Raw genomic sequence first — 26656 nt, 5'->3', positions numbered from 1 at the left:
GTCTCCTCACACTGTGCACAGAGGATGGTCCCGACAGTCTCCTCCCACTGTGCAGAGGATGCTGCTGACTCCAACTCCTGAGGCTCTTTTTAGTGCCTTCTCATCTCTGCACTTCAGTGTGGGCAATCCAAACAATTTATCCTTGAATCTGTCTGCCTCCTCTTTCTGCTGGTTCAAAGACGTTGTTGAGCCTTTCCAATGATTTACTTATTTATTTCCCAGTCCCGAAATTATTATGTTTTTTAAAATAATGTCTCCTGCTGATATTCTAAATCTGAAATGAGATCATGATATCTTCATTTACCATTGTTGCTTCAATTGTGACTTCCTCTGTCTGTGGACATCTTTATATTTTTCTAAAAGTTTTTCTTTTGTTAAACCTGGCATCAGTCTACCAGGCACTTTTTATCGGTCGGCATTCTGTCTAGTAATTGTGTACTTTGGGGTTTCTTGGCTTCTGCTGCTTTGGGTGAACGCTGGGCATTCTAAATCACATATTGTAGCACCCATGGTTTCTGATACACCCCTCCCACCTCCAAGGCTTGTTACTGCTCTTTGCTCATTTTTACCACCTGAAACTGACTCCTTCATATGCTTCAGATTTGAGTCATCTTTTCTGGACGAAGCGGCTCTGAGTATCCTGGGACCTCAGTGGTTTGAACTGAATTTTCTACATCTCTTTTCTTAACCAAGTCCAGCTGTTAGGCTCCACTAATTGCTAGTGGATTGCTCTATTGTGCTAAACAATGATGGGGGCATGAGCTGCTCCACAAATAATACAATCACATTTTGGCTCTTTTGAAGGACTACTTTCTGAGCTGTTCTTTTTTTTTTTAACTACTGACTCAGGAAAGCTCTTTCCAGATGTCTTATCCACCAACTCTTCAGTCAACCCTCAGGTGGATAGCTCAAGTGGCTTCATGGACCTCCTCAGATGCCTCTCAACACAACTGCCTCTCTACTGTTCTGAGTGCATGGTGCTTGACCTTCTCCTTCACTTGCAGGTCTTTGAGAAGACGTGGGGATCTGCCTGCATCATGATCTGTTTTTCTCTCCCAGGGAAACCTCTGAGTTAGTGGCTGGAGCTATATATGGGGCCAAAGGCAACTTCTGAGTGACAATCACACTCTGGGAGCTAGGAGCTCTATGGCATCTCAGCCCGACTCTCCTGGCACGGGACCACTGTCTTATGACCCATGGCAAGAGTGAGATGCTCCTCTCGACAGAAGGGAGCTCCCACTTCAACTGTACTCTTCAGGACACCCCCCCCCCAACAGGTAACAGGAAAAATGACAAACATTGATGTTCTGCTCTTCCTGGGAAGATGGCCATCTGTGCAGATGCTGGTACTAACAAGGCCTGGCTGTATGTCCGAACTGGAACCTATCTCCACCTCACTGAGCCTGTGTGTACACGTTTATTGAGAAGACACGTAGAACTGGCTCAAGCATCTTGAATTTTCACAGACTTTTTTGGATAAGCGTTTTTTTCATTTCTGTTTGTCCATAGGATCAGTTCTATAGACTTTTAAAAATAATTCCTATCAGTTTCATTTGGCAGTTGATGAGAATTCTGTATGAGCTCATGCCACAAGTTTTCTCCCATTTCTTCTTGTTTTGGTTTGGTTGAATTTTTTTTTTTTACTGTATTCTTCTTTTTTTTAAACTTTTTTTTATTTTTTATTAATTACACTTTATTCATTTTGTATCCCCCATAAGACCCTCCCTCCTCCCCTCCTGATCCCACCCTCCCTCCCGTTTCTGCATGCATGCCCCTCCCCCAGTCCACTGATAGGGGAGGTTCTCGTCTCCTTTCTGGTTCGGATTTTTGAGACAGGGTTTCTCTGTGTAGCCCTGGCTGTCCTGAACTCTCCCATTTGTTCTTTAGCTTGAAGGTAAACGGAAGCATATGCCAAGGCTCTATACGTGCTGGCTCGCTACGCTCCTTCCCACTGCTAATACTAGAGGGCAGACTTACACAGGCAGAACTGATAAATACGTTTTATCATTAGTCTGCACTTCATCTTCACAACTGTAGACCTCATCCTTTGGAGACCTTGAGACTGAGTCCAAGCAAAAGAACAAGCAAGCAGCAAAGGTCTGATCTGACCTACCCAGCCCTAAGCCCCCCTGCATCCTCCCATGCCCTCACACCCATGCTGAGATGGAGCCCAGGCAAGCATATGATCACTAAAGTCAGCACCTCACTTCTTGACCAAGCGCCTCTTCTATCTTTTATACAGACACTTTAGAAAATCAGAGCCATGAGACACTCGATCCTCATGCGGTCCTCCTGCTCGTCTGGCTTGGCATTTGTGGCACTAGCAATCAAATCCAGGCCTTGGCACAAGTTGGGGAAACCGTTCTGTCACAGAGCCCCTCCACAAGTCTATGTGAGAATTTAGTGACTCTTTGGGTAGTAATACATCATTTTTTTTCCCCTTCAACTGGATCATTAAAAAGTCTATTAATGGGCCAAGGAGATGGCTCAGTGAGTAAAAGAGCTTGCCCCAACAGCCTGATGACCAGAGTTCAGACCCTTGGAAGCCGTGTAACAAGTCAGGTGTTGTAGTAGCTGTAGTCTCAGTGTCTCTACACTGAAACGGGAGGCAGAGACGGGGGAATCACTCAGAAGCTTATGAGACAGCTAGCCTGGAGTAGACAGGAAAGTGGCAGAAATAAGACAGACAGCCACAAAACAAGGTAGAAAACAAGAAGCGACTCCTACAAGGTGTATTGAGACCTCCACACATGGGCTGTGGCATGCATGCACTTACACACCTACACATGCACACAGCCCAATATTAATAACCAATGAATAATACATTTACTCAGATAATTATATGGTCTACTGTAAGAGATAATTATGTGACACTTCCTTTTGAAAATATCAAAAGTATGTTCTGCATGCTCATGTATTGAGCTACATAGCCACAAAGACTTTATGACCAAAAGAACTATTATCTTTGCTTTAAAGATCCCTTTTCTAGTAGGGTGCTATGGCACATGACTATAATCACAGCACTTGGGGAGGACAGCCTGGTCTACAAAATGAGTACAGGACAGACATGAGTACACAGAGAAACTCTGTCTTGAAAAACAAAACAAACAAACAAACAAACAAACAAACAAAAGATCTCCTTTCCTACCTGGCATAGTGGCTCATGCCTTTAATCCCAGCATTCAGGATGCAAGGGCAGGCAGATCTCTGTGAGTCCTAGGCAAGCCTGGTCTAAAGAGTGCCTGGGCTACACAAAGAAACCTTGTCTCAAAAAAATCAAAAAGAACAGATATGCTTTCCCAAAGCCGGAAATATGGAACATGCTTGCTTAGAATGTCTGGAAAATTGCAGTACACCAGTCTCTTTTATTCTACGGTTATCAATGTTTCTCTATGAACAAAGGCCTTGCTATGCCATGGCTAACAGGCAGCTCAAGGCTTCAGCGATGCTGTGCTCCCTTACAGAACAAAGCTTACCTAGGTTTTAGGCAATGAAAGTAGCCCATTTGCTTTTGTGTACATTTGTGACCCAAATTGAAGAAGCTTTAGAATAGAATGTGCCTGGGGTGGCAGACCTCAGTGCACCCCCAGCAGCATCAGGCACTGTCTCTCTCTAGACTCTGACACACGTCTCTGCTCTCTGGACTCATTAAACCAAGAAGATGCCTGCGCTCTCTGCACCAAGCTATACTCCTGTACAGAGTTTCACAGTTTGTGTTCTACTAGTCCAAGACACATGTGGATTTCCATGTTTGTCTTCTACTAGATTTCTTCATGGAAGGAAAATCAGTATCTTGATATGGAGCTATCTATCACCTCCACAGTAAGTGATTGGCATGTCATTGTCATATGTACTGAAAGTCTGCACTATCTTCATGACATACAATAGTATTCTTCTGAGGTTTCAGTGTACTGCCTTCTTTGAAATGAAGTATCTCTTTCAACACTATATTTGGATTAAAGGTTTTACTCTGTGGCCATCAACTTTAGCCTTAAATAAGCACAAGCACAGTTGGTTAAACACTGATTCTCCTTTAAAGGGGAGGAATAGGAGTGACCGTGACACTTGTCCTGGGGAGGGGGGGAGTTGTTTTTAGGTTTTTCTTTTTTTTTTTTTAAGATTTATTTATTTATTATATAAACAATGTTCTGTCTGCATGTACACCTGCACACAAGAAGAGGGCATCAGATCTCATTACAGATGGTTTTGAGCTACCAGGTAGTTGCTGGGAATTGAACTCGGTACCTCTGGAAGAACAGCCAGTGCTCTTAACCTCTGAGCCATCTCTCCAGCCCCTGCCTTGGGGTTTTTTGAAACAAGATCTCTCCATGTAGCCCTGGCTGATCTGGAACTCACCAGGCTAGCCGAGAATTCACAATGACCTCCCTGCCTCTGCGTTCACAGTGTGCATCACCATGTCTAGCCTTTCCTGCAAAGTTTGTTGGATTAAATTTAGCACATGCACACATATGCTCAAATGCTGTTTGGCGTATCTGTGTGCTTGCGCATACATGCACACACGCATGCGCACATGTGCACTCACAGTACATGTGCGCTAATTAATAAGTGATACTATACTTCTAAATGTACTTTAAATTAGTGTTAAATTAGTGTTGGTTCTTATTAGAGACACAGGAATGTAAGTTTGGAAACCTGCCCTTCACCTCTATTTGGCAGGGTTAAGCACTGTTACCACAGAGAATTCTTTCTTTGGTTTTTACCAACTCCAAGTCAGGTTTGCACAGAAGAAAATCACAAAATCTCTCTTGTTGTACGAAGATCAAGTTTAAGAAGAACCAGCAGCTACAGGAGGCAAAACCACCCAGTGCTCAGAGCCACCAGGGACCGTATGCACACAGCACGACACAGGTTTCAAGATTATATTTGAAAAGTGTTAGGAATGCGGGTTGCCTCCTCATGCCAGAGGCTCTCACACATGTGTGATCTCTATCACCCTTGGGAACCTCAGATATTGCCTGGCAACAGGAAAGACCCTCAGTCACATGATTAGCAGGAATGTTTGGTTTTGAGATCTTTTTCCTCAACTGTTAGCTTCTAACTACAGCAAACAAAACACCTTTGCTAAACAAACCAATATAGTAGAAAGATTTAATTAGCTGAATAAAAAACCCTAAAATTACTGTGTTGGTGCCAAAGGGCAGTGTCAAGCAACAGCTGAATGAGTGACAGAGGCACAGGACAGCTATTTTGGGTGCAGAGTGTGCTCACAAGTTGTTTAAAGGATGCAGTGAATGTACTTACCAAATATTTCCCCTCCGCTAGCATATTCTGTCACCAGATAAATCATCCGTTCCGTCTCCATGACCTGTACAAAGGCAGGAAAGTGACAGTGACACAGGTGACAGGCTGGTCCAGAGAGAGAACCGATGACTCTGACACATTTACAGCTGGGTTTAGGGGGACCAGCCCAGTGGGGAGGGCACAGATATTACTGTGACAGGGAAACTGGGAACATCTGCTGCTTCTGAGGTGCAGGCTTCTCGCCCCCCAGGTCTCCGTAATCCAATACGCCAAGAAGCAAAGAAGCTGCTAAGAACTAGAAAATAGTTCAATTTCACCATCACTTACAGCTCAAGACACTCCTCACACAACCCCAGCCCAGCGTGAGAGCCTTAGGGAGAACACTGGAACTCATTAAGGAACACCCAGAAACCACACAGGGCTTGATTTCTAAATGGAAATGTCAACTGTTCTTCCCATGGACCATTTATTCAAAAAGGGAGGAATCCCATAAAATGCCAAAGTACACTCACTTGTACTTTGTCCAGTGTCTACTTTGCTACTTTTTAAAAGTCCACAGTCAGTGCTGTTTTCCTTTTTGCCAAACCCTTTCATGCCATATATGAATTTATGTCAGGACCACTGCAAACATTTTAAACGCCTAGGACGTAAACAGAAGGCCAAAGGCTTCTGACTCCTATCAACACCTCCCTCTCCCAGAGACACTGTCAGCACAGGGCATCTCTCCTGAGGGTGTTGAGGTGAACACAGCTGAGCTGCAGTCACCGTGTGTATCTCAAAACAAAAAGCCAGAAACAATGGTCAGAGTAACCTCAATATGTCCAAAGCATTATCAGTTCAATAATTTAAAAAATTAGACTGCTTCAGTTTTTATGTTAAAATTAAGTAAAGTTAAAATAAAGTTGGGGTTGGAGAGATGGCTCCAGGGTTAAGAGCACTGGCTGCCCTTCCAAAGAGACCCGGGTTCAATTCCCAGCACCCACATGGCCATTCTTAACTGTCTATGGAACTCCAGTTCCAGGGGATCTCTCTCTTTCTCTCTCTCTCTCTCTCTCTCTCTCTCTCTCTCTCTCTCTTTAAAAAATGAATTAACTAATTAAGTTTAGTTCCTCAGTCACTTTGGCCATACCTGGCTCTTGCCACAGGCTACACAATTCAGACCACACTTTTACTACACTTTGGCTCATTAATTATACTGCTTCCTTTCTTTCTTTTTAATCTCTAAACGTTAACAGCACACATGTATAATGCTGGAACATATACATATAGATGTGTGTTGGTGTGTGTGTGTCTGTGTGTTGGTTGGAGAGGTTCTTTTTTGAAAGAGGGACTTACTATACAAACCAGACTAGCCTAGAATTCACTACATAGTCCAGCCTGACCTTGAACTTGTGACCCTACTGTCTTAGCCTCCTTTTTAATGGCTTTAGAATAATCTATCATATGGCTACATATTAAGTTCATCTTCTAGTAAAAAGGCTGTGTCCAGGGGCTGGAGAAATGGCTCAGAAGTTAAGAACACTGGCTGCTCTTCCACAGGTCCTGAGTTCAATTTCCAGCAACCACATGGGAGTTCATAACCATCTATAATGAGATCTGGTGCCCTCTTCTGGTGTGTAGGCATATATATAGAAAGAGTACTGTATAAATAATAAATAGATAAATTTTTTAAAAAGAGCTATATCCTTTTGGTGGTATCAACTAGCTGTTGTGAACCTGTCTCTGTAATTTACTTATGACAAAAAATTTAAATATATTGCAGGTGTTTAGAAAAAAATTATTATATTTTGTGTTTCCTTTGTATTTCTCACTTTTCTTAACTCTCATTTGCTGCATATGTTCATTTACTATTAAGTTTCTCAGGAATTCAAAACTGTTGTCGCCGGGAAGTTACTCACATTCATTTATTCGGTAGATCTGAAGAGACAGACCTGAAAAACACCTTGATCCCATGGGCAGGAATATGCTAGTCATTCATCCTGGTAGCTCAGAATCAGGTTAACAATTTCACTCCCGGAAGGCAAAATAAAGAGTCAAAGAAGGCACTGGTCAAAGTCACGGTTGGTGAAGGCAAATAATCCAACCTGATCCTAGGCACAGCAGGCCAGATGGGAGGATTTGATCATAAATCTAGGATGGTAAAAGCATCGTCCTGCAGAAGGTCAGCCTGAGTACCAGATTACTTTAGGTGAGTTCATGTTTATTCAGCTGCGGGGTGGACATGTACACCTTTAATCCCAAGCAATCTGAGAGGGTGAGGTAGGAGGATCATGAGCTAGAGACCAGCTTGGGCTACAGAGTAAGACAGTGCTAACAGAACAAAATAAACAAGGGGGGAAATGCTCACCTTTATTTACTCCACCAAGACAGGGAAAAGGAGCCAAGGGTAAGACAGCTGTCACTCACTGTGCAGGGCTCCAGACAGCACCGGGAGAAGTCTAAGTTTGCTTCTTATAGAAAGTAGCTCAACATCATTTACTATGATACATTTCAACAGGTCTGGCTGACTGAACTCATTTCATCATGTGAGCAGCTGATGCCAGAGAGGAGGGCTACAGCTGCTGGCTTAACCACACGTCTGACGTCACGTTGCTTTTCCATAAAAACCAGCAGGCCATGCAAGTCTGTGCCTTGTGCCATCAGTGTGCTCCTCCAGCCTTCCGCACACCTGGGTCAGGACGCAGCTACTGTGGGCTCACAGCAGCGACCGCAGAGTGGGTGGCCGCTTCTTTCAACTCTGGAGATGACTGTATTGCTTCAGGGCAGTGAGAGGGCTGTATGCACAACACACTGCAACCTGAGAACCCCACCTTTCCCCAAAATATCTCTTCCACTGGCCTGATAAGGCGAGCTCTGCCCTTCTCATCAGTCTGAAATCCCATCCACTACATTTGGCCTTTTGCTCTAAGGCTAGTGAATCATTCTGATGATGGCACAAGGCAGGCTCTGTTCTTAGGAAGGTAAGAAAACAGAAATCTCTTCCACAACTTGGTATTTACCTGCCAGGTAGTGTTAGCATAAGCCTTTAATCCCAGCACTTGGGAGGCAGAGGCAGGATTTCTGAGTTTGAAGCCAGCCTAGTCTACATTGAGAGTTCCAGGACAGCCAAGGAAACCCTGTCTTGAAAAACCAGAAAAGAAAAAAACCAAAACCAAAAACAAAAACAGACAAATAAAAGACAATTAAAGCTGCCTTGGAGAATAAACCTGGGCTTGTCTAGAAGGAAAGTGGGAGAGGGTTGACCGACACAAGAAGTCATTCTTAAGATATTCTTCACCACCATAATTTATAATTTGAACTAGCGTTTAAATAATCACAAGGAAAGAACACAGTCTGTGTTCCTTTTGGGTTTCACATTGCTGAGGAACTCTTATTCAAATGAAACATTTCAGCCTTAGACTCAGTCTGTGGGATGCTTAGGGAGAATCAAAGGACAGATGCAAAGGACCCACATGGGTAAAGCTCCGCAGCACAGCAAAAATGCTGCTAAGAACTGAGCAAGAAAACAAGGGTGGAGAGGCTAGGATGACCATACACACAAAATAAAAATGGCAGCCATTCATTCCCTACACCCTCCAAGTACTCAGCAGCAGCCTTGGCCTTCCTGGGCTCTGCAGCTGTGGTCCTCCTACCTGGTAGAGCCTGATGATATGTGGATGGCAAAGCATCTTCATTATCTGAACCTCCCGGAAAATCTTCTTCAAGTTTTCTTCATCCAGCTGGCTCTTATCTATGATTTTAATAGCAACCTGGCAACAAAGGAAGAAAATGCATAGATGTGTTATTAAAAGCAGTTTACTCAGGAAAGTTAAACCCACTTTAAACCATTATATTCTATAAAACACAAACTATTAGCACTGTGTTCTCAGGATATAAAGGAAGAAAATTGTATAACTGTTTTAAAAAGACAGGATATGGATTCCAAGCAACTTTGTCTCAACAGACTCCAATAGCGGGTGAGTCCTTTGCAATTTTTGTTGTTGGTGGTGGTTTTTCTCTGTGTAATAGAGCCCTGGATGTCCTAGTCTCTCTCTGAAGACCAGGCTGGCTTCGAACTCAGAGATCCTCCTGATTATGCATCCCAAGTGCTGGGACTAAAAGCATGCGACACCACTGCCCAGCGATCTACTAAATCTTATACTTCTTTGTGATCCTCAGAGAAATAGTCAAAACGCTTGTTTCACTTCAAATATGTTTCTGTACTTCAGTTTCAATTACTTAACCAATACGTACATCAATATTAGTAAATTATTTAGCTCAGAGCAATGAAGACACTATACACAATTCTACATGATAAGTCAGCCAATCATATGGCCTGGCACAAAGGTGACTTTGTTTGCAGTTTCTTGAGATATCCAAATGAAGACTGCTCAAGGAAAGGTACAAGGAGTCAGACTTCAGCCTGGAACCCCAGAGCCCAGGCCACGTTTACTGCCTGCTGGTGGAATTTGATAAATGACCGGGATGTCCCTCCAGCTTCAGGACTACTGCATACAGCTGTGGTTTCCAGGACATGGAATCTACTATGGGACAGAGATGCAGTGGTTGAGAAGAGGACCAGCGGCTTCCAGCCAGGAGAGAAAAGCGGGACACAAGTGAGTTCTCTGAGGAGGCACACTTAGACAAGGGAAGGAACTGGACAGGCAGGAGCAGGAGTGGCCTTTAACGTGGAAGAGCATCTCCTGGAAACTCTTTGATCTGTGTGGCTTGAGATGCATGACCTTTAACCACAGGCACTACTCCACCAGTTGGCCTGGTGTCTGCACCTGCTTCTCTTGGGATGGCTCCCCACCCTCAACTGTATACATATCGTCAGAATCAGGTCTACTCCTCAGCAAAACAAGACAAAGACTGCACAACACACTGAAAAGGCGGGGCTTTGCTCAACACTGGATATAGGCTCATGAGCAAGGACAAAAATAAGCCAACTTGCTTGGATTAAAAAGTTTAACACTGTCTCTTAATGTATAACATCAGCAAGTTATTTTAATTCCTGCAGCTCCTTCTCTGTAAACCATGGGGAAGGGGGGAGGGAGAGGGCAGAAACTTCTCTAAAAGGTGGCTGGGAATTAACTAAGGTCATGCACACAATCTGCTTAAGAGCATCACTCAAGACTGGCACCATCCTAACCCTATAGTTTCATACTCTATAGCAATCACATTCTACACCTTCAGGTACCAACTTACTCTCAAAATATTAAATGGAAATAAATGATGCATAGGTTTTAAGCCATGGGGCGCTCTACCAAGCTTGAGGAAGCTGTGCACAACCAGCTCTGTCTTGCTGGAGCGTGAATCATCTCTCCACACAGCACACCATGCTGTACATATATTACCTGGTTCTCGGGTCAGCTGCTCAGCACTGCTCTTGTTTTAATGACCCAAGTAACCCAAAGTACAGAGCAGCCATGCTGCAACCTCAGCAGTTCTGCTGTGTCACAAGGAAGTTGGAAGATGCTGCCTTCTCCTCCTCACCTTAATTAGAAAGAAGGTGGTGTGGTGGTGCATGCCTGAAATCCTATAAACTGTGGAGGTTCACGCAAGAAGCTCATGCATGAAACAACAAAAATGGGAAGGAAAAAAAAAATCTGTACTAGACCTGCTAAGATCTGCAGTAGAATAAGATTTCAAGATAAAGAGCATATTTCCATAAATTTTATTACAGCGTACTCTGTTACTCTATTAGTGAGAAAAAAGGGGGCTGCCACCATCTACGGCTCCAGGCAATCCGTCAGGGTCTTGAGCACTATCACCTACAGACAAGTGGGGGATGGGGAGGACGTATTGCATATAGATACTGAAATATGCATGTTTTCATGGGTATTAAAGTAACATAGATATCTTATTTCAGTATTTCTGGAATTTAGTCATAAGTTTGAGTATTCCATGGCATGGATCAGACTGTCTTCACTAAGCAGCATAATTCTGAATCTGAAACATCAATGCGTTTGTCGAAGAACAAGCCAGGGGCCAGAAGTAAACTAGCTGACAATTTGTGGGCAGTATGCAGAACCTCCTGGCCTGCCGCCAGCCGATGTGGAAAGAAGGAGCAGGGCTAAAAAAAAATGAATTCCATTCAGGAAAGTCACCCTGAACCACAGGATGGAAGCCACAGCAAGGCCTAACCTGAGGACTGTGCCTAGGAGCACACTGTTCGTGTCACAGCAGGCCTGTCTTCCCTGGCTCCCCCAAGTCTCCTTACTAAGGAGCCCCAGCCCCTAAAAGCACTCAAGTATTGCTGGACAGTGGCAAACCAGAGCTGCAATCTGCAAAAGGAAGGTTTCTAAACAGCAGCAGGAGGAATGACAGAGAAAAATGCAAAGTCAGAGAGCAGGGGTTGGCATACAGCAGGATTATTTCAAGAACACCAGAACAGCATAATGAACATGGATTCTTTTTTCACAGCTATAAACTATTGGAGGCTATATAATAAAAGCTGTAGCTTAAAGTAAACATGGGCTGCTTTAAAATGAATCATGCCTATAGCAAAAGTAAATCTACGAGCAACTAGAAAAACTCCCAAAGAGTATGTTTTAATTTTTATATGTATGGGTGTTTTGTCTAGATGTATGTCTGTGCATGTTGGATGGCCTCGGAGGCCAGAAGAGGGAGTTGGATCCTCTGTAATGATAGTTACAGATGCTTGTGAGCTGTCCTGTGGCTGCTGGGAATTGAACCTAGCTCCTCAGGAAGAGCAGCCAGTGCTCTTAACTGCTGAGCTATCTTGTCAGGCCCCCAAAGAGTGGGGTTTTTAGTGACTGGAGCTGGAAGTCTGGAGGTCACACACTCACACACGCACATGGAGATGACTAACAAGGAAAGTTGACACAGTGCAGAAGGCGGTGCTTCCCTAGATTGGTCTGCTCTACACAGTCCTTTTCCCTTGCAAAGAATATGACTGTGTGAACTAACACTCTCCTATTAATTAAACATGGCATCACATCAAATAGGTTGCTAAATAGATACAGATTGTGAAAGTTCTTAAAATTTCCCTCCACAAGATACTTCCCTTCAACGAATTCTTTTAAAATTGGCATCTGGTAAGAAAGAAATTAAATTCAGCTCATGCTAAAGTCAGAGCTTTCATACTCTGGAGGGGAAGGGCCATTACCCATAGTTTTCACTTCTGAAAAACCACAGCTGCTTTAACTCTTCCCTCGGTTTTGCAACACAGTAATGTGCATACAGAATGAAGATGAAAAAAAAAAAATAGTGGTTTCTTCCCCAAAAGCGATTCACCGTCTTGTATATTCTGACACCACATTCTGAAGAAAGATACGGTGGCAGAATGCGAACCAAGTGCCAGGAAAAAAGTTCAGTGCTAATATCAAAACCAACCACCACTCCCCATCACCATTTCCCCACAAAAACCCCTAGTGGGAGTTTCAGTGAAATGCTATGACAAATGCACAGCTTTTCAAAAGTAGGAGAAAAAAACTAAAAAGTTCCTCAAAAAAGGGAAGACGCAGTCCCTTAGACTAGTCGGAAGATTCAGGCATAGCTCCAGGGACCAGGGGGAACGGGTTAGGGAGGTGCGGGCTGTGTATGATGCTTCTAAGAAGAGCACCATGTGGTCTAGAGAGAGGGAGAACAGGACATTCTTTTAAGGAAAGAAGCTGCTCCTCTCTTTGAAATGTCTTCGTGCTTGTTCCATCGTGCAACAGTTAGCACTCTGGACCCTGCAATGTCTTAAATTTCAGAGAGGTGAATTTTTGGCACTGAAAGTTTCTTTAGTGGACCCATGTTTTTGTATTAATGTGGAGGCAAACTTTGTCTCCACTTTTGACAAATTTTTATCTACCCTAGATTGTTCTTCAACTCAGCTCTAGAATTACTGAATGGTCTAGATCTGTCTAGTCTTGTACAGCAACCACCAGCCACGTGTGGCTACATATTGTTTGAATATAGCCAGTGCACACAATGGAGACACAAAATATATACCATGAATCACATTACTATTACCAAAGGACTGTAAACTTACAGATACACTTTTCTATTGATTACATGTAGAAGTAAGATTTTAGATAAAGTTAAATAGAACATATTAATCAAAATTAACTTTGCTTCTTGAACCCCACCCCAAATTAACTATGTTTCTTTCAACTTTTTAAAAATGTGACTACTGCCAAGCTTGGTGCCATAGGACTGCAAATCCAACAACTCAAGAGGCTGATGCAGGAGGGTTACAATTCCATGGGTAATTGATGAGACTATTTCTCAAAATAAATGGGGGGGATTTAAGTATGATATATAATCGATCCTCTTCTATTGGATACAGCCCTGACCTATATGATATAAATGCTAATTAGTCATGAGGAGACATTCTACTAGAATGATTTCCAGAAGATTCCACTACTCATGTACCAAAGTTGACCCAAGGTCCAAGGCATTACCGCTCAAACACTGCTTTGGGAAGATTTCAAGTTGTATTCTACCCACTGATTTTTACTCTATTGAGAAAAATATTTGCTGAGCATCTGGCTGGCTGGGCTGCACTGTGTAGTTCCTTGGCAGCTGTCCTCAAGAGTTTTTAGAGAGAATAAAGTTGCAGCCTAAAACATCTTTCTCAAGCTTTCTAGTCTCAGGAGTTAAGTTACTGAGAGAAAGCCAGGCATGATGGTGCACACCTATAACCCCAGAACACAGAAGGCAGGCACAGATGGATCTTTGAGAGTCTGAAGCCAGCCTGGTCTACAAAATGAGTTCTAGGCCAGCTAGTGTTACCTAGTGAGAGACCCTCTCTCCAAAAGAGACAGAGTGGTATTATTGCTAAGAGGGAAAAAAATTATTGACAAACTTCAAAGAAGGTTCATTATATTCATAATATACCGTCCCTACTCACTTAGAAATCAAATTAAAATCAGAAATTAAAACCAACTTTTGTTTAAAAGACATGTGTCACAACACATGTCCCCCTAAGCATGGGAATGAACTACTAGTCACAGGATAGTATTCCCTTGTACACTCCATTTTCTAATTGTGGAGGATAAGACTAAAAATAAAAATAAAGACACTTTATCCTGGAGCCCCAGGTTCAGAGTCTTGGAAGCTGTGATATCCCCAGATCCACTGAGAACTGACACTCCAGCATCATCTGACGCAATGAGCTCACACTCACACTCACTCACACACACACACTAACACACATACACACTTACAAAAAGGTACACCTGGAAAAAAATCCATTTGGGGGGAAATTTGAAAGCTAGTCACTTCCCTAATTCTTCTGTAGGTCCAGTTTAGGAACAGCAACCTACAAAGGGACTGTAAAACCACAATGAAGAAGAAACAGAACTTTTCTCTTAAACATAACTACAAAATAGAATGACCACTGAGAAACCAATTTAAAGAAATCACAAACTTCACAAGCTGAAATTTTAAGCTAAACCTGTCAGGCACAAAGTGGTCATGATTAATTCTGTGTCACATGGCCAGTTGGGATACAGGATGGCCATGTTCCTAGGACAAGCCTAATCTCTGTACTTGAGCCAAATTCCTAACTGAAGTCCATATTTTAGTTTTAAATGTATAAACAAGCCAAGTGATAAGGGGGAAAGTGAAGCTGGGTATCTGACCAGACATGACTCTTCATTTTACACACCAGTTAGAACTGCTTCTTGGAAAATGTACAGTTTCAAGCCTAAGGCCTGAGGATGCAAGAGTATGAGCCAAGAGAGGACTCAACATGGGCCATATAGACAGGTCAGGCAGCCTTCAAAGAACTACAAAGGAAGGTGATAAAACATGCAGCATTTTAGGGGTATAGCTGAGCTTTCATTTGTCTGCACTTTTCTGTCCAGAATGGTGAATATAAAACAGCTCATGCATTTAGAGTTTCTGCAGGATAAAGAGTGGAGAATTTACTGAAAATGCTCAAATATACAATAAAACATATTTTTGGAAGCATTTATAATAAATTGGAACATGGAGGTTTATGGGTAATTAATAAATGGTATCTGAAACAAAGGGAAAAAATGTGGTGACTGCTCAAAACTCAAAGCATTGAAGGAAAAACTTCAAAAAGAAAAAGAAAATGATTTCTCAGTTCCAATCATTTCCACCTGGTTACCACTCAGCAGTTCAGAAGGCAGAAGACATGTCAGTGTCTCCACCATTACAGGCGACTCCCTCAGGCACGAGGACAGACATTAGTACTGCTGTGTTTACACAAGTATTTACAACATGCTGGCAATGTACTGAATGTACAGAATGCTGATACAAAGTAACCCTTTGTCTGCAGACTTAACATTTAAATGGACTGGACCAAAAGGTATTTTTAAAAAACTGAGTGAAAGAAAAGATGCAGCTGAGCATAAAAATGAAAGGTAGTATCAAAATCCTACTTTCCACTTTCCGGTATTAACTTTAGATTAACAAGCAATGGGGGTTTTAAAGGGGGATGCTTAGGCTGACACCAAAGGCTCAATTCAAAGGCTAGGGAACTGCTGGCAGGGATGCCCTGGCTGACGGTGGTTAGTGATGGAGGCTAAACCAGAGCATCCTGCAGTCTAACACGGGGAGGGGGACTAAGGAAGAGTGGAAGACAAACAAAAGGAACTGGGATGGCACCCAGGGCTTCCTGCCATTGAGGCAAGGGCGCTACCACTGAGTTTGGCCTCCAGTCCAAAAGATCTTCGAAAAGAGAAGAAAGGTTAGGCATAGGGAAGAAGGAGGAGGGTGAAAGCAAAATGAGGTGACAAGAAAGTTCTAACAGTTCCAGCTGGCAATTGAAGCACAATATGGAAGAGAGGGGGCATGAGGACAAAGAACCATTGTTAAGGAGACTCCTGAAATAAAAGAAAAACAAAAAGATGTTCTCAACCCAAAAAGGAATATAACTGTTACCCTGTGAAATGGGCTATGAGAGAAAGATTAGCTGTGTAGAGAGAAAGAGAACTTGGCAGTGTGCTCTGAAAGCAGGTCAGGAGGAGGCAGAACGCTGAATAAAGCTCAAGACGGAGTACATGCTACTCTCTCCTGGAGTGCCAACTCACAGGACATACGTGAAAACAAGAGACTCACTGAAGGATCGCCCTCTTCCCAAGAACCACGTTTGTCAAGGAGCCTGGGCACTGTACAGCAAGTAACATACAGCACCCAGGGCTCCAGCTTAAAGTCCAGTTGAAAGCAGCGTAACCAGACCGTTATGATGCAACTTTCCTAGGCTTGTCATATGTTGATTTGTCACACTGGACAGGTCTCCTGCTAACCATACAAAGGCAATGCTGTTCTTGGAGAATCAGACAATGGTTCACATGTTGAATGCTCCCAACATATTAATATGCCCCAAGGTCTATTAACACAGCCTGCATGCAAAGATAGGAGTCTCAGAGGACCAGTGGAACACAGTAACAGTGAAAAAACTATTTTAAATTCCTTTCCTTTTTTTTTTTTTTTTTTTTTTTTTTTTTTTTTTTTCCATTTCTTTCCTTTTTTTTTTTTTTTTTTTTTTTTTTGTATTTCCCAATTACACTCCTCATCTCTGAAGGCCTTACTAGCAAGCATACGTAGATGGTAAAGAGGAACCCCTTTGTCAAACCATACACTCCCCATCTGGTCTTATGCAGCCTGGAGCTGAAAAGATAGCCTCTCTGAACCCATGGGGAGCAAGGTAGCAACCACATTCTAGGCAGTTTTCCTTGTCCCGGGTGCATATACCACAGCTGGCAGACAATGCATCTCTAGAACCCCACGAAAATCACAGTGCTATGTGAGAACATTTTACACCTCCCCTCCAGTTTTCCTTTTCTTTTTTAAGATTTATTTATTACATATACAGTGTTCTGCCTACATGCCAGAAGAGAACACCAGATCTCATTATAGATGGCTGTGAGCCACCATATGGTTGCTGGAAATTGAACTCAGGACCTCTGTAAGAGCAGCCAGGCTCTTAACCTCTGAGCCACCTCTCCAGCGGCCAACCCCTCTCTCGTTTCAAAGAGTTACTTAAGTAATTAAGTTTTTCAAGTTAAGTGGATTTCATTTTCATAACGAATGTTAGCATTTCATGTGGTGAATGGCGTCATTTATGTAACCTAGGTCAATCCCTGGAAAGTACAGGAAATATTAATTCTCAATTTTCTGATACTTATTTTGAAGATAAGAAAGTCACAAAGATTAAAAAACACACTTCCACAGAGAAAACTGCCAAGTAGTGACACTATTCTAAGAATTACACAGAACCGCACTGTAGGGGAACCTGCTATACGAACAGAACAGCAGTTACATCTACAGCTTTCCCTGAGCAGACCATGTGCCTCCCAAACCCTGACAGCCAACAATGCCGAGTGACACTAAAGTCTAAGCCTAGGGTGCTAAAGTGGCACCAAAGACTTCACTTAATGAGCGTTATCATAAATGCACATTTATTGACTAAAATGTTGAATACAGCTAGTAACAATAGGTCAAAGATTAAAACCGTCTACAATTTAATCAAATTAAATAATTAGTCAATCCTTAATTTTTATGAAAATATCAAGGTTAAATAGATATGACTTCTAGTTCATTGCCAAAGAAAACTACGAGTTGTTAGGTGTTGTATTACAGAGAGAACAGATTACATGCCACACCATGAAAACAAGCAGGAAGGGGCTGGAGTGACGATTCAATGGTTAGGAGCACTTGTTTTTACAGTGGATTCCGGTTCTGATCACCATATCCACCTAGCTGTTCACAGTCATCTGTAATTCCAGGTCCAGGGGAGCAAATGCCCCCATGCACAAGGTGCATATACATACATGCAGGTAAAACACACATTGCCAAAGGAACCTACTATTTCTGGTGTCTAGAACTATATTCAAGATGGGTCTATTAAAGGAATAGGAGCTTAGGGGTAAGAGCATGTGACTAGCATTAACAGGTCAATGGATTCAATTCCAAGCACTTCCGAAATTCATCAACCAATTAGTTATTATAGGAACCAAGTATGCTAGTACAATCTGCAATACTATTGCTCAGGAAGCTAATATTGGAGAACTGAATTAAGTCCAAGGCCAAACAGGACCACACAGAGATCCCCCAATTCGAAATGGCGAGCAAATCCAGGAAAAGTGGCTCACACCACTAATCCCACCCAGGACTCAAGAGACAGAGGCAATCTCTCTGAGATCAAGGCCAGCGTGATCTATATAATAAGATCCATGACAGCCAGGTCTACACAGTAAGAAGCAATCTAAAAACAAAACAAAGCCAATCAACCAAACAACCAAACAAACCCCCCCAAAAATTGTTGATAATAATAAATTAGCAAAACAATCTAAGGGGGAAACCAAATCGCAGTGTCTCGAAAGCACAGCAGTGACTACAGGGATGACTACTGTTCTAATCGGTTCATAATGGATGGTATAAGTTTCTACCCCAACTGCGTCTTAGAAAAACACAGATTGGCTTATTTATGCAATTGAACACATTAAAAAAGGCCAATTAACAATGAAAACAACTTTTAAACCTTCTTTCACCTTCATTTTTTTAAAGCCATATTGTCATGGGAAAGCAGCCAGTATTTCCAGATCAGCAAGCAGGCAGGGGCTTCATCAGCACTGAGCCTATCAGTCTACGGGAGCAAATGCGGGGAAACTGCTGCTGTGTGGAGAGGGACAGACTAGACTAGCTGGAATCCTGGAGGAAGAAAAGATGAAGGACGTTCTTGGTCTCAGATTCCTAAACCTCTGCTTTTTACCCAAATGATGAAGCAAGTTTGTTTTCTTATTTTTTGGAGTGTTTTTTGTCCTCTGGTTCTTCCAAAGTAGGTCAGGTCTGTGTGTAATTACCCTGTTTCACATTACCATAGGAAGGAAGGGGTGTCTATGCATGAAGAGTCTTAACCAAGAGCAGACAGACAAAGACAGTGTCTCAGAGCTCCTGACCCAAAATTCAGTCAATAAACTAAGAAAGTCTTATCTGTTTCAGGATGACAAAGATAAAGATGCCCAATTTCCATCCACAGAACTTAAACTTATGGGCCAGCATGTTCCCTACTTAGTGAGGATGATATATAAAGGAAAAAAATTCAGACTTACTGGAGGATTTTATGTGCATAGAGCTCCTTAGTATGAAGAAAGTTATGGCTACAGATCATTATATTCCTAAAAGAACAACAGCCATGCTCATACCGCACAGGAGAAATGGAGGCCTCAGCTGCTAGCTGGCACTAGCAGGAAGCAATGGAACAGGCCACTCAGTGTTCTTTGTCTCATGCAATGACCTTTCCAGCTTAGCCCATTAGACAGCACAGTGGTCCACGAAGAGAGCGTCCACATGCAAGCAAATTCCCAACTGCAGCCTACCCTACAGGCAGCATGCACGTCCAGATTCCTTAGCCTATTCCACTCCCACTGGCGCCCAACAGAACTTGGCAGATGTTAGAATTTGCTATGTAAAAACACTGGGGCCCAGCTCAGAAAGCTCAGCAAGGCCTGCAGTCAGTGCTGGAAAGAAATGGTTTGTGTGCATGATCTGTATTCATGAGCTCAAGGCATATATAGTTTCGAATATGTGTCTTGAGCTGTCAAAGGAAAAAAAAATCAGACAAGGGGCACACAGCACACATCCGAAAGCAGGCTTTCACATCTTCTGAGGTCATCCTTCACTGCATACCAACAAAATACCAGGGACATGATGTAATCTGTGGTTTCTTTTCAGGATTTTAAAAGTTATTATCTTTGGATACAGAGCTTAAGAAAGCTCTACCTTGCTCTGGACCTCTGTGTGCGCAGAGTCCCAGGAATCTCTTTTCTGAGATGCTTGTAAAGCTGATAGAGTTACAGTAAGGACTGGCCAGCAAGTAGCCATCAGGAATCGGGATGAGAGGAGCCTCCAGGCACTTCTTTTCATTTACTCTCAATCTTTCTCCATAACAAAACTTTCAACGTATCTGTTGGAAGAGTGTGTACTTGTGCAAAGAGTGTGCAGCAAGGTTCCACTGCTGACAGTCTGTATGTACTGTGCTAATAAAAACTCATGCGCATGGCGTTTCACCTTCTACCAAATCATTATCTTTATTATTTTTTATTTCATGTGTATGGGCGTTGTGCCTGCTCACGTCTGTACACCACATGCAGGCCTGGTGCCTGATGAGATTGGAAGAGAGCATCAGATCCCCAGGAACTAGGGTTGCAGAGCTATCACATGGGTGCTGAGAACTGAACCTAGTCAGGTTCTCTGGAAGGACAGCTAGAACTCTTAACCTCTGAGACATCTCTCCAGTGCCATGTTTATTTTCTTCGTGCTAAAAGCAACATGACAAACACCATAACAAGAGCAAAAACAAGAACCACCAGGGTGGTGATGCACAAATGTAATTTCAGTTCTTGGGAGATGGAGGCAAGAGGATCCTAAAATCAAGGTCATTCTCAGCTACATAGTGACTTCGGGGTCATGCTATACTACATTGTAAGTTTCAGGCCAGCCAGAGCTACATAGTGGGACCCTGTTTCAAACCAACAAAATTAATAATAACAATAATAATAATAAGTGATAATAAAAAGGAAAAAAAAGGTGAGAGAAGACAGGGAGAAAAAAAGAAAGAAGAGGAAAAGTGTATGGGATATGTAACTTAGTAAGACACTACCAGCTTGAAAGGGTTAAGCCCAGAAGAGGTAACCACAGCGCACAGTGCAGTTCAGGTAATGTGACCCTGACCCACAAACAGTAATGCGGCTCCCTCATAGGTAAGCCAGTATTCACAGCCTAGAAATTAGTTGTTCTCATTAGTGGGGTTAGCTGTAAATGAACAGGATGCCTGATTCCTGATGGCTGCTTGCTGGCCAGTCCTTACTGTAACTCTATCAGCTTTACAAGCATCTCAGAAAAGAGCCTTTGCGTATGCCACATAGATACAACCCAGACACTAAGCTTCAAGTCATCACACTGAGAACTCTTTTCTCTGAAGTTCACATTTATTTAGGTCAGTAGCAAACAGAAGCCACTGTTTTTACATGCACATATTATAATGCAGTCCTGGTCAACATATAGAAGTACAAATCAAAAGGTTCCCACCTTCCCCTGAACAGAAACTAAAGAACTGGGAACCCTGATCTAGTAATCCATACACAAGTGTTCGGGGGGAGGGGATCAGCCTATAACTTCAGCCTGGTGCCTGTGAGAATAAGGACATAACTGGGTCTGTGTGCCTTGTGCTCTGGCAGCTTACTTCATTTGCTCGCGCAACCTTCTGAAGCCACCAGTTGTCCTGACAAGAGAAAAGGCGTTAGTTATTAAAATGTTTGTGTGAAACATTTTCAATATATGAAGTTTCACATGTCCACTCTTCCCCCTTTCTGCTGTTTTTTAAATTACATCCTAATTTTCTCCTTTGCAATGGTCATGGGGACATCTCAATGTCACTCACCGGGCAGAAAGAGAAAAGGCCCAGACACGAGCTGAGAGAACGAAACTGGAACCCCAACCCTGACACCTGTTCTCTCAGCACTTGAACAGCTTCCCTAAGGTTGCTGCGAAGCGGAACATATAAGTGCCCACACCACAGCCACACTGGCTGTTCTTGCTGCTGCTGTTGTCATTATGGATACTCTCAGCATCACTATAATATAGACACACTTGGCTCTATCCCTATTTTCTGGAAATTCCAAGGTTTATCACTTCTGTTTTCTTTTTTATTTACTTGAGATAGGTCTTTCTATCTAGCACTGACTGGCTCGGAACTCAGGGGGATCTTCCCGCCTCAGCTGCTACATGTAGCACTACCTTTTTACATTCTTTAATCCATCTAACCCATCTCAAGCCTCTAAGTTTCAAAGATGACCCAGCTTTGTACCTAAAGCTGAAAATCTACACAAGAACTGTCTGCTTTCCTTACGTCTGCCTGTCCATACTGATTCATCTTGCCTCTTTAATCTGAGAAGCAGGTGTTTCTCCATCGTCGGGCATGTAATAAGTGTCCTGTAAGAATTAGTCACAAGCTACTGTCACTAGTTCTGTCACCCTCCTCCTCAAAGGGAACAGCAATTTCCAAAGCTCATTACAGAAGATGACAGCTGCTTGTATCACAGAGTGTGGCTACTGGGCTTACTGGATTGAGAACCTCTTCAAGCTCAAAAATCTACTTACCTGAAATAAAGACAAACATTTTTTAAAATTACATGATTGACAGATGATAGATAGACAACTGTTTTTTTTTAACTGCTAGTTAAAATTCACAGAAACAAAGTACAATAGCAGTTGTCAGTAGTTGGGAAAGGGAAGGCACAATTGTTTGATGGGAGCACAGCTCCTGTTCTACAAAAAGGAAAAACTTCTGGACATTGATTGCACAATGTAAATTTCCATTACATTTTGAAGTATACACCTGGTTAAGATAGGACAGAGGGATGGCTCAAACAAGAAAAGGTTTCTGCCACCAAGCCTGACAACTGGAGTTCATTCCCCAGAACCTACATGGTGGAAGGAGTCAGCCAACTCAAGAGCCTTGCTTCTGTGCAGCAGGCACTTTACCTGCTACAATGTCCATCTTCCCAACCTCCCCTATCGTGGCCATTTAAATTTGTTCACATGAACTGACTGGCTGGAAACCTTCACAAAGAACTGTGCAGAGAAATATATTTGTCCTACGTCTTTATAATGGCAGCCTAAGCTGGTTGTGGTGGCGGATGCCAGTAATCCCAGCAGTCTGGCAGACAGAGGCAGGTGGATCTCTGTGAGTTGTTTCAGGCCTGGACTATAAAATGAGTCCAAGACAGCCAAGGCTACACAGAGAGACCCTGTCTTGAAAAAACGGGGGGGGGGGGGAGATTTATAAAAGCAGCCCATTTCAGAGGCATAGAGTTAGAGTTAGGATTGAGCTTGTCAGAGATAACAAGGAGAGCATCTGTGAGGTCTACCCAGCAAAGGTAAATAGATGATCCTTCAACAGCTGTACGCTGTGGAGGGAAGAAAACTGCAGTGTGCTGGATCCTCACTTGGGCAGAGGTTTGGAGGAGAGTAAACATTGAATAGGAACCCTCTTAGCATCTAATGAAACTCACCAAACAAAATCCATGCTGTAGGAAAAAACAGTGCTTGACATGCAAATATTTATAAACTCTATGGTTTGGATAAAGATCATCTATATTTAGGAGAGAATATATGTACTAAAACTAGCATAGCAACAAACTAAAGTGCAGGGAGGAGATCCTCATGATCCATATTACCAGGGTATGAATCTGTACTTTAGAGTATGATTATTAAAATGTTAAGAATCCATTCTCTGCTGGCAGTAATGGTGTACACCTTAACCCCAGTACTTGGGGAGCAGGGGCAGGTGTTTTTCTGTGAGTTTGAGGCCTGCCTGGTCTATAGCATGAGTTCCAGGACAGATAGAGCTGTTACAGAGATAAAGGAAACCCTGTCTTGAAAACAAACAAACAAACAAACAAACAAAAAGAGCCCATTCTCTAACTGAAGATATCAGAGAATCATTATGTAGAGGACAAAGTGTGATGAGACATGTATCAACAGATGTATGGCTATACTCACAAAACTCATCCAGGCCTTATGTGGGACAATTCTCATTAAACTTGCAGAATGCATTAAAAATACTACCTCAACACAGAGCCACGAAATAGTCAAGCCAGAAAGTTTCTTGGAAATAACTTTCTCAAATCTGGTTCCTTTGTTTCAAGGATGACATTAACCATGAAACTAGAGTAGTAAGGAAGAACGCAAATAAAACCTAGCTCACTCACCATTAATTTGGATGGTAATATGATGATGAGTTTAAAAGAAAATTTTCAGAATAGCCGGAAACCATCAGAAGCAGGGAGGGGGTGTCACATTATAAAAATGAGGAAACGGCTGGGCTTACCGTTATACATCTATAATACTAGCACTCAAGAGACTGAGGAAGAATGATTTTCAGTCTAGGTCCCTCATGGGTTACAAAGCTAGACTCTGTATCAAACTCTCAGCAGTATACAAATAACATATGTCTGATGCTAAATAACAAAAATTTAAGAGGCTATGCTTGAGGGAACAGAAATGGCCATCTCAGGCCAGGATGGAAGCTGGGGCTAGAGTAAAGCCAAGACTCAAGAAGCTGTGTCAGAAAGCTGAATATGGGGCTGAATTATTACTTTTGCCTGGCTGTGACCAAAATGACTGAAAGAATGATGGGAGGGAGGGTGGGAGGGAGGGCTTCTAGGTGCTTCACCTCATGTGCCTGGGCCACAAGGAGCATGTGGCAGACAGAGGGCTCTTCATCGATGATAGGCAGAAGAGGCCCAGGGACCAGTTGTGCCCTTCAAACGCACACCTGGAATAACCACCCTCCCAAAAATGTGCCACCAGCTAGGGATCAGAACTCACTGATGGCAGGGCCACTTCCAAACATGAGCACAGTTTTGCTTGACACCCTTTCCCACGGTACTAGAAATACTTCCACAGGCACAATGAATTTCAAAAATATTTGTCATTTATTTTGTGTAGGGGTAAAGCGTGTGTCACAGAGTAAGTGTGGGGCTCAAAAGACAAATCCATCCTCTCCTACCATCATGTGGGTTGCAGGGATCAAACTCAGGTAGTCAGGCTTTTTGTGGGTGCTTTAACCTGTGGAGTCATCCAGCTGGATTGACGTAATTTTTAAAAACAGATATTATCTCTATAACTCTAGAGGAGCCAGATAAATGACTGATAGATTCATTGATCAAAGATAGATGTTAGATATAGATAGATAGATAGATAGATACATAGATAGATAGATACATAGATAGATAGATACATAGATAGATGGATAACACATATGCAGATAGATGATAGATGATAGATAAAAAGAAAGGAAGAAACATAGATAGATAACAGATAATTTCAGATCAACTTTGCTCTACAATAGCTCACATTGTCTATACTTTTCACCTTGGAAAAGATAAGAACCAAACCTTGAAGCTATGCTGTGGTTGTGCAGGCCTGTAATCTTAGCACCTGCAAAGGAGAAGGAGGAGGGTCAGAGTTCAGCTGTATATCTGAACTCAAGGCCAGCACAGGTTGCATGAGAAACCTGTGCTGTGGATTAGGGTGGGGGAGGGGCAGAGGAAAGAAAGGGGTTGAAAAGGGAGAAGAAAATGGGGAAGAGGGAGGGTGGGATGAGAAAGAAAGGCAGGCAGGAAAGGAGAGAGAGCGGGAGAGGGAGAAAGAGGCAGAGGGAAAGAACACGAACTTCTTATGGTTAGAATGCTATTATAACTGACCTAAAAAGACAGCGCTCTTAGCCTCTGAACGTGGTTTCTCTTCTGTCCTACCTTTCCACGTGGCAGGCAGAAGCAGACATTTAAGAAAACATGTCTATTCCTTTGGTTGGTTCTAAAGCAGCAGCTTTAGAAGGAGGAAAAATGCTCAAGAAAGGTGGGAGCGGAAAAGGGGCTGGACAGACGTCAGCAGACACTGGGGGAGGCCACGTTGCCTAAGAAACCAAACAGTGAAGAATAAGAGGAAAAATCATTAATTGGAAAACCTCTGAAATGCTTTTGAGGAGCACACTGCAACTCCTCAACCTGGAAGAGACAGCAAGAAAAACCAATTGTCACAAACGACAAAGGAACCCAGGGCGCACTGATTGCCAACAACTACCCTTTCTAAACGGCAGCACACACACACAGAAATCTGAGGAGCCATGGGCAAATCACAAATCCAGGACCCTTTTTATTTTTTTTTTTCAGCATAAACACAGAATTTGCATATGAGTTTTTTGTGCATTACGTTTTGTAGATGGCCTTCCACTACTGAGAATTTAAACAGGAAAAATAATATGTTAAATGGTATAAATATAAAAACCATTCTTGTTTAAAATATGATCTACAAAGCAATAATGTCTTTCAAGAAAGGGAATGTTATCTTTCCAAAATAAATTATAGAGCAACTGTTAAAATGCTATGCACTTAGATAATGCTGTATACATGATAATGCTGTATACATACTTGTTTGCAAACACAAAACTAAAGAACAAGCCAGGTATGGTGGCTCATGCCTATAATACTGAGGCAGGAAGAATTCCAAACTTGAGACTAGCTTAGGCCATAGAGCCAGCCCCAAAGCACCCTGAGACACAATGTCAACCCTTGTCTTGAAAAATAAATAAACCAAAAAATTAAAATAACAAAGGAGGAACAACATTTTGTTTAGTAAGCACAGAGATAATCTTTTGATTTACAGTTTAATCATATAAAGTAAACTAAAGAAAATAAGATAATCTCTTACACACAGCTGTAATTTTATGACCAACAAAATATTAATAACTTCTACAAATTTGCCCAAAACTACTGACATAAAAAAGAACAAGTGAGACACAATGGAAAACATGACATTCTTCCGCCCTTGAAAAAGAAACACTAAACAAGGTGTCAGCTCTGCTCCTGACAAAGTTAAGGGAAGTAGGCAAACGAAATGATGGCTTCTTTGGCCAGTACCA

At 42.4% G+C, this 26656-nt stretch overlaps 1 protein-coding gene across 5 annotated transcripts in view; it reads right to left on the bottom strand.

The window, feature by feature from the left end:
• Sik3 (SIK family kinase 3) overlaps window positions 1-26656 on the bottom strand; it is a 205875-nt gene that overhangs the window by 93714 nt on the left and 85505 nt on the right. For all 5 annotated transcript variants that reach the window (XR_008721798.1, XM_055621928.1, XM_055621929.1 and 2 more), the window contains exons 2-3: window positions 8895-9011; window positions 5263-5326 (exon numbers count right to left, since the gene is read on the bottom strand). Coding sequence is in view for 4 of the 5 variants with exons in the window: in XM_055621928.1 (XP_055477903.1) it covers window positions 5263-5326; window positions 8895-9011 (181 nt within the window). In the remaining variant the exon portion in view is untranslated. The remainder of the gene's footprint in view (window positions 1-5262; window positions 5327-8894; window positions 9012-26656) is intronic.

The sequence above is a fragment of the Psammomys obesus genome, unplaced genomic scaffold (assembly GCF_907164565.1).
Source record: "Psammomys obesus unplaced genomic scaffold, mPsaObe1.curated_primary_1811, whole genome shotgun sequence".
NCBI classification, from domain to species: domain Eukaryota; kingdom Metazoa; phylum Chordata; class Mammalia; order Rodentia; family Muridae; genus Psammomys; species Psammomys obesus.
This window is presented reverse-complemented; position numbering and strand designations above follow the sequence as displayed.